This window comes from Myotis yumanensis, unplaced genomic scaffold (genome assembly GCF_028538775.1).
Source record: "Myotis yumanensis isolate MYYU_CA2020_CCGP unplaced genomic scaffold, mMyoYum1.0.hap1 SCAF_7, whole genome shotgun sequence".
NCBI classification, from domain to species: domain Eukaryota; kingdom Metazoa; phylum Chordata; class Mammalia; order Chiroptera; family Vespertilionidae; genus Myotis; species Myotis yumanensis.
Window position 1 is genome coordinate 74,634,461 of NW_027223758.1, and position 9,255 is coordinate 74,643,715.

Here is a 9,255-nt window from a genome sequence, read left to right on the forward strand (position 1 = left end):
CCAAAAGGCAACTAAGAAAACAATTCCTTACAATTATATCAAAACAATAAAATAGTAATAAATTTAATTAAGGAGGTATAAGACTTATACACTGAAAACTACAAAACATTGCTGAAAGAAGGCATAAATAAATTGAAATACATCCAATGTTCATGAACTTAAAGAGTAAATATTAAGACAACACTACTCAAAACAACTTACAGAGTAAATGCAATCTCTATCAAACTCCCAAGGGCATATTTGCAGAAAAAGAAAAATCCATCCTAAAATTCATATAATCTCATCCCAAATAGCCAAAACTACCTTAAAAAAGAAAATTATAATAGGGAGACTTACTAGAAAGCTACAGTAATCAGAACACAATTGACCCTTAAAAGATGTAGGTTTGAACTGTGTGGGTCCACTATATGCTTATTTTTAAACATAAATACTAAATATATTTTTTCTCTTATGATTTTCTTTTTTGAATGTTTTTATTGATTTTAGAGAGAGGAAGGGAGGGGAGAGGGATAGAAACATCAATGATGAGAATCATTGATAGGCTGCCTCCTGCCTGCCCCCTACTGGGGATTGAGCCAGTAACCCAGGCTTGTGCCCTGACGGGAATGGAAATGGAATCAGACCTCAATCTCCTGGTTCACATGTTGACACTCAACCACTGAGCAACACTGTCCATGATCTTATGTTTTTCTTAATAACATTTCTTTCTCTACCTTACTTTAAGGACACAGTATACAATACATATAATATACAAAATGTGTTCATTGATTGTTCATGCTATCCGTAAGGCTTCCAGTCAACACTAGGCTATTAGTAAAGTTTGGAGGTAGCATTAGTTATTTGCAGATTTTTGACTGCGCTAGGGGTTGGTATCCCTCTAATCCTGCATTGTTCAAGGGTCAATTGTGGTATGAAAGAGGCATATAGCCCATAGAATATAGAGCCCAGAAATAAATCCCCACTATAAAGTCACACTAATCATTATGACAATGCAAATAAAAATCACAAGCAAATACCATTCCACGTTCATTAGGTTGACTTCTTTTCAAAACCCAAAATAAGCATGTGCAGAAACTGGGACCATGGTGTAGTGCAAGCATGTCAAATTCGAGGTCCACAGGCAGCATGCTGCCCACGACAATATTTTTGCAGCCCAGCCAATATAACGGCATGTAAGAAACATTGTAATAAAAACTTCATAACTTAATTTTTACAATATCCTGTTATACACAATTATTAATAACGAACTACAACGTTCACTAATGACTGATCACTATAATTGTGTTGCATTCATTTCCCTTATGCGCAGGTGCACCATTCTCTCCACTAATACTGTAGCAGCATATATTTTAGCAGCCGACTGCCACCTCATTAGTCTTGGACTGACTTGTTTGGTGTGCACAACAGGAAATATTTCGCTTTCGGAGAACAAGAAAAATAGGTTTATTTGCATTATGCTTATTAATTTGTGCAGTTATTCAGTGTCTGGTAAGTTAATGTTCGAGAAAAATATTAATTTTTATTAAAATGTTCTATTATTTTATGTTAATGATTACTCATTTATTTCAGCCCTTTGTTTTCAGCATGTTTCAATCGAAATAAACCTACGTTTCTATGAAAATTGAAGGTTTTGTTTTTTTTGCAGCCCACGTAAATTACACCTTATTTGGCCCATGTTAGCCTTTGAGTTTGACATGCTTGGTGTAGTGTAAGTGGCAATTAAAACGGGACAGCCGCTGTGAACAGTATAAAATTTAAACATAGAATTACCACTATTACCAACCTTATTATCATCACCAACACCATTCACTTCCTAAAGCATCTATTATATGCCTTAAAATTTCTAATTATGAATCATTTAAACATGGAAACATCCCCAAACACAGATAATAAACAACACATCTATCATTTCTGATATTTGTATCAATATTTAAAAAATGGATAACAAATCCATTTTCATTTCCTCTCTCCTTTATGGTAACTAACCACCATGGACAAATAAAGGACAAATAAAAAGGGTTCTATGGAAAGTAACCTCACAAATTGATCTGATCAGAAATCCCTAACTGGGAGGTGATGGTGGGTAGTCACGCCCCAGGCCTATAACTTCTTTAGTGAAAGGTTTTAAGCCAGCCCTGTCCATTGTTCTTATGCATCTAGGTTAGCACACCTTTGATATACCAGAATACCTCTCGAAGGGGATATTAATCCTCAAGAGAACTCATAATCTTGTTAACTATCCTGTAATCCAATCCCTACCTTGCTTTCCCCTCCTGAATTTCAAATGCACAAAAGGTGCAAAACTGTTATTCTCCAGAGCACTTGAGATCTCACTCTCTGGCATATGTCATCAGTTTGGCTCAAATAAACTCTTGTAAAAATTCTCTACAATTTGGATGTTTCTTATGTCAACACCACTATCATAGAATAGGGTGTTAATCCTTACTATGCATGTAACTGAAACTACAGATATCTATAAACTAGAGTATTGCTTTGCATGTTTTCAAACTACTAAATGGCACACTGGTCTGTACCTTGCTTTTTCAGCTCAACATTTTGCTTGTTTATTGTTGTTGTTTTTAATCTGTCATGTTTTATGTAGCTCTAGTTCATTCATGAAAGCTAGACAGTACTCCATTATATAAATATCACAGTATATTTGTCCATACTCTAATGAGATGTTTAAAACTGTTTCTAATTTTGTTACTAACAGGCTGCAATAAACATAACTCCTTGAGCACAGATACTAGTTTCTAGGATATATTCCTAGAAAGAAAACTGCTGGGTCAAAAGATATACCTTCAACTTTATTTGAGGTTGCTAAGCTGATCTCCTTTTTACATTCCAACCGGCAGTGTGAGAAAGTTCGTTTCTCCTTATCCTCACCAATTCCTGGTATTGTCTTTCTTTTTAATTTTGCAAAATAAAGAATATGAAGTGGAGTCTCACTGTTTTCTTTTTCCCTGATTAGTAAGATTACGTATCATTTATTGGCCTTTCAAGTTTTCTCTCACGTTTAACAGTATCACTGTTTTTCTACTGATTTGTGGTAGTTCTTGAAAATAGCCTGTTATCAATCCCCTATTGACTCTAAGTGTTTTTAAATGATCTATCCCGCCAAAAAGGATAAACCTGTTGCTGATTTTGAAATCTAGTAAGGTGTAGAAGCAAAGACAATTCCTGCCATCTCAAAGTTCACAGCTGTTTTCCAGACCTTTATATATGGACTTCTCAAACCTTTCTGGCCACTCACAGAAGATAAATTCCTCCTTAGAGCCAAATGCACATACACTTACATATGAACTGAAAAATGGAGCTATAAATCAATTCCTTCTACTGAATTAACACACAAGAAAAGAATAGTTGGTCTCTATTCTAAATTGCCAAGGCTACACTGGCTCTCATATTAATTAATACATTATATAGCTTTCACATGGGTCAGTAAACAAGCATCTATTTTGATTAATAACGGTTTATTAAAACCCTAATAAATAACCATCTTTTCGCTACATCAGAATGTCTGAAACAATGAAGAGTGCCCACTTTCTCTACCCAATGAATTAAGAACTGAGGTACAAATCCAGACTAAGCAAATGTATTTTTTAAATTTTCAGTTGCACTAACATACAATCAGTTCTTACAGATAAAGTTGCTCTGCAGAAGTGAAATGATTCCAGGTATTTCAGTGAGAGCAAATTACTACTCAAAAAAATTAACTTCATTTACAGAGGTAGTATCGAAGGTTCTGAAAAATAAAGACGGTGCCCTAGACGCACATAATCAGCAAGAAATGACCTTAGATCACTAATCCAACCACCTCATATTCAGATGAGGCAACTTCAATACCGAAATTAATAAATGTGCCCAATCCAGGTCCTCTAAAACCTATAAATCCAGGATTTTCCCCATTGCATTCCACATCTTATTGTAGACTTCCCAGTTCTAAAACTCGGATTCCTTTATTAATTTTACAAGACTGAGCTGATGTGTAACAGACATGACGGCAGTCACTCCCAACCTCACACCAATCTTTTCCTTTCCACCTCCCTACCTTTCTCCTACCCAGCCTCCATGATTGATGTGCAGAATGAAAAAAATACCCGACTGCCTGAATTTCTGGCCCCAATTAGGTGCGGAGTCCTGAGCCCCTAGTTCCTGTTTCTGTGTTAAGTCAATAGGTCTTTTTTAATCCTCCGCCCCTTTATTCAGCAATTACCTACAAAGCGCCGACTTCGCGGGCAGCGCGGTGCACGCTGCTCTCAAGCCCCCGGGACACGGGAGCCAGGTCCGGAGCGCCAGGCAGCGTGGCGCTGGGGTCGCTGGGGGAATGGGGCTCCCGAGGACTCACCTTTACGCAGCTCCCGCTCCCACACGGTGACGATGGGGCGCGAGTGCTTGCGGTGGTGGATGAGCCACAGGGACAAGGTCTGCACGCTCTGCTGCGAGTTGCTCAACTCCGACAGCTTCTTCTCCAGCGCCGCCTCGGAGAAGGCGGACATCCCTCCGACACCGCGCTCACGCCGTCGCACGCGGTGGGGCTTAGGGGAGGAGAGTTTTGCCGCACTCGCTGCGGCCTCGCCCCCTCACCCCACCCTTCCCCACGCCCAAGCCACCGCCGGCCTTCACCCAGGACCCACCGCGAACCAGCAAGATGGCGTCCGGTCGGATGTGACGTCACGGACGCCCCGGAAGAGGCGGGACCTCAGTGGCACAGGTGGGGCGAAAGCTGCGCAGGGAAGGGCGTGGGCGGGGCGGGGCGGGGCGTGCCCGGCCTAGTGTCCTGGGGGAAAATTCTCAGTGCCAAGAAAGGAGTGATTAAAAATCTCTACGTGGGCGTGTAAATTGGTACAGGCATTTTGGAAGACTATTTCATATGATATATTTTAAAGTGCACCTTTCCTCTGACCCTGCAATTTCACTAATTGCTGTCAATGTCAGGGAAACACCTGCATGTTTGCCCAGGGAGCTCTGTACTAGTTGTCCTGTCCAGCTCATTACAGTGAAGAGTTGGGACATTCACAGCAAGTAAATGGCTGACTTAACTAATTACAGTATACATGCAACAGCTGAAAAGATAAATAAATCCAATGGTGGATAGGGATTTTTTTAAGTTATAGAAGGGAAGTATAGTATAACATTTGTTTTATAAAAGTATCCTATATAATAAAAGGCTAATATGCAAATTGTTCCCTGGACCAGGAGTTCCACCGGAAGTTCGGCCAGGGGGTGGGGCCTGCCAGCCAACCACCTGGGACCACTCCCCTTGGCCTGCCCCACCCTATTGACCCCCTCCACCCCAGTCAGGGTGGGCCAGCTGGATCCCACTCGTGCAGGAATTCATGCACCAGGCCTCTAGTATTCTATAAAATTTTATGAATTCTTAAGTGTGTAAATGCAGGCAAAGGGTCTAGAATACACACTACATCAATAGTGGTGTCAGAGAGAACTGCAACCCTTAAACTGTGTCTATACTGTTCCCATATTTTTTTACAAGAACATTTATGTATTAGTTATATAATTAAACATTAATTTCAGAAATCTCATCATTAATCCAGCACATTTTGACATAGTACTTCTCTTAACTATGGTAGTTCACAAAGGAAACAGATAGATACTATCATATTCTAAATATTAATACAGAAATCTTCAAGAAAGACACATAAGAAACCACAAGAATTCCTAAACCATCTTTTGAAAAGCACTGTTCAAGAACTTTGCACCAAATAGGCATCAAATATGTTTATTTATTTGCATGTTTGATTATAAGTATAGTTTATCTTCTTTATTTCTTCTTCTTTTAAAATTAAATATGTTTTTTACTTTAAAAAGAGGGAGAGAAACATCGATTGGCTGCATCCTGCATGCCCCCTACTGGGGATCAAACGCACAACCCCAGCATGTGCTCCAATCAGGAATGGAACCGGTGACCTTTTGGTACATGGGACATGCTCAACCAACTGAGCCACATGGGCCAAGGCATCTTCCCCATTTCTAATGTTACTACAACTTGAGGTTCAGAGTCATGCCAATATCTATTTCTGTCTCTACATTCCTCCCATTATACATCCTTTTGTTTATCCTATTTACTTAGTCTAGTTTTTAACCTTAACTTAGTCTGAGTTTAACCTGTCTTCCAAGACCTAAATGTATCTTCAGCATTATTCTCTTCCATGAACCCTACAGCTACCAAAATTGCTACATATCATCTCCCAAATTATGTCTTCACCTGAGATTCCAACTCTTCCTACTCTATTCTTCTCCATCTCAATTCTAACTGAACTTTATGTACTATATAATGTATTCTTACAATAAAGTAAGCTAGAGAAAGAAATGTTATTAAGAAAATCATGAGCCCGGCTGGTGTGGCTCAGTTATTGAGCGTCAACCTATGAACCAGGAGGTCACAAGTTCGATTCCTAGTCACGGCTCATGCTTGAGTTGCAGGCTTGATCCCCCGTATGGGGCATGCAGGAGGCAGCCAATCCATGTTTCTATCTCTCCATCTTTCTCCCTTCTTCTCTCTCTAAAATCAATAAAAACATATTTTTAAAAAATCAGGTGCCTGTACTCATATATAAGGATTTCTGGTACCAAGAATTAACCAATCAGATGCAACCTTATGATGCAATGTAACCAATAAGATGAAACTCTATTATATGACCATATATATATGGTTTGAGACAGGGTATTTACACTGAATGGCTATTTTTGTGCTGACTGTTCTCATTTTTTATTTCAAAATCTAAGGGAAAAGAGGTCAGTGCCCCTGACTAGCAGGTATTGCATGTTTTAAAAATTATTGTGGCACACCGCTTGAAAATCGCTGGTGTAGAGACCTACAATCGACCTTACTATATGCTATTATTCTTACTTTATAGGCCCTTCTCATTTGCCATGAGTTTTTACCTAATATATAGTGGAAGTACAAAGCTAATGGTAACACATAGAATAAAATAGAACCAATAAAAGTTTTGTTCATTGTGGCTGGCTTATTTCACTTAGCATAATGTTTTCAAGATTCATCTATGTTGTAGATAATTATATTTTTAAATTGAACCTTTCTCATGAGTGAGAAATCCTGCAATATGTAATCTTTTATATAATGAAAAGCGGTTGAATCTTTTCCCATGAATACTCAACTCATGTCTTTTGTGCATTCCTCCTAGCCAAGAACAGAAATACCTCTACATTTATTCAAATATTTGTGTCCATTAGTAGCATTTTGGTTGTCCTTATATAGATTTTGCATAGGTATGTTAAATAAAACTAGTTTTTAAATTGACATATAAATAAAAACTAATAGTTGAACATCATTTCTAAATTACTGTCATCCTCTCAATCTGTAAAATTGGAAGTTTCATTAAAATTCCACAAGGTGGCAGACTGGTTCCAATATATCTGGCTAGTGAGTTCATTAAAAAGAGAGTGAGTTCAAATAATCAGTTATTTAAATACATTCTAGATATTCCCAGTATTGGTATCCCCAAATATAAAAAAGCTTTCTAAGTCAACACAACAAATCTATGAGTATTTTCTCTAAGAAACAGCTTTACAAATGATGGTTAATTTTGTAAATCAGGTCAAAAAGCTTATCATTAAATTAGCTATAGAATTTTTTTTAAAGTTTCATAAAAGTTTTAATATATTTTATTGACTTTTTACAGAGAGGAAGGGAGAGGGATAGAGAGTTAGAAACATCGATGAGAGAGAAATATCGACCAGCTGCCTCCTGCACACCCCCTACTGGGGATGTGCCCACAACCAAGATACATGCCCTTGACCAGAATCGAACCTGGGACCCTTGAGTCCGTAGGCCGCTCTATCCACTGAGCCAAACTGGTTAGGCTAGCTATACAATTTTACATTTACAGTAAACGAGACTTAGGAGGTAATTTAATTATATAATTCTTACCCAATGCAAAGATCTTTATCCTTGGCGTCAAAAAACCCCACAGAAGTGGGAATTTAAAATGATACAGTCACTATGGCAAATGGTATGGCAGTTCCTCAAGTTAATAAACATATAATTATATATGGCTCAGCAATTCCACTTCTGGGTAAAGAACTGAAGCAGAGACTCAGATACCTGTATACAGTATTATTCACAATAGCCAAAAGGTGGAAGCAACCCTTCACCATCAATAGACAAGTGGATAAATAGAACGTAGTTTATACAGTGGAATGAATATTATTCAGCCTCAAATAGGAAGGAGATTCTGACACATGCTACAACATGGGTGAACGTTACAGACATTATACTAAGTCAATATCCAGACTCAAAAAGGACAAATATTGTATGATTCCACTTATATGATGCACCTAGAACAGTTAATTATAGAATGTCCCCTCCCCCCAAAAAGTATACACACTTTAACAGCTGGTAGTTCAATTTTGAAAATGAAATGTATTTTAATAAACACTGCCTTTATAATTTTTCAAAGTGTATGTATACATTTTTGGAACACCCTATACATAGAGACAGAAAGTAAAATTGTGGTTACCATGGACTGGGGTAGGGACATTATTGTTCACTGGGACAGAGGTTCAGTATGGGATGATGAATGAGTTCTGGAGATGGTGGTGATGGTTGTACATGTGAGTGGATATAATGCCACTGAATTTTTTTTCTTTTTAATCTGTTGGTATAGTGTAGTAATAGGTTTTCTGATTAACCATTCTTGCATTCCTGGGAACACCTTACTTGATCATAATATACTAAGGGCCCAGTGCATGAATTTGTGCATCTTGAAAGGAACTGTGGGCCGTGAGGCTGCTGTGGGCACAGAGGCAGGTCTCGGCCCATCCTCGGTGCCCCCGCCTGGACTCTCCTGCCGCAGCCCCCAGTCCCGTCTGCCCCTGTCTACTCACTCCCACACCAACCGCTCCATGTCGTCAGCCGGTGCAAGTAGTGGCTGCTGCCCCAATCGCCCCTCTGGAGCAGGGTGAGATGGAGAAGCCCCGAGTTGCACCTGCCGATGGCGCCTTGCGATTGGGGCTGGCGCTGGGCACTGGCAGCAGGTGCAAGCGCCAGGGCAGGACCGTGGCATGAGGGAGCAAAGAATTTTCAGTAACCACCAGAGGCTCGCCCCAATGACAGTGATCAGCACCCCGTCTTGGTCCGGTGCCCCTGCTCACCTGCTCCACCATCCTGTAGTGGCCAATGCCCGCCATGTTCTGCACTCTGCCATCTGCGTGCGCCCCCTGGTGGTCAGCACACGTCATAGCGACGGGTTGTTCAGTCTATTTGCATATTAG

The 9,255-nt window shown here is 39.5% G+C and overlaps 1 protein-coding gene across 3 annotated transcripts in view; it reads right to left on the reverse strand.

The window, feature by feature from the left end:
* RPRD1A (regulation of nuclear pre-mRNA domain containing 1A) overlaps positions 1–4,653 on the reverse strand; it is a 39,507-nt gene extending 34,854 nt beyond the window's left edge. For all 3 annotated transcript variants that reach the window (XM_070421004.1, XM_070421002.1, XM_070421005.1), the window contains exon 1: positions 4,349–4,653. In XM_070421004.1, coding sequence (XP_070277105.1) covers positions 4,349–4,499 — 151 coding nt within the window. In that variant the 5' untranslated portion in view covers positions 4,500–4,653. The remainder of the gene's footprint in view (positions 1–4,348) is intronic.
* Between the last annotated feature and the right edge of the window lie 4,602 nt (positions 4,654–9,255).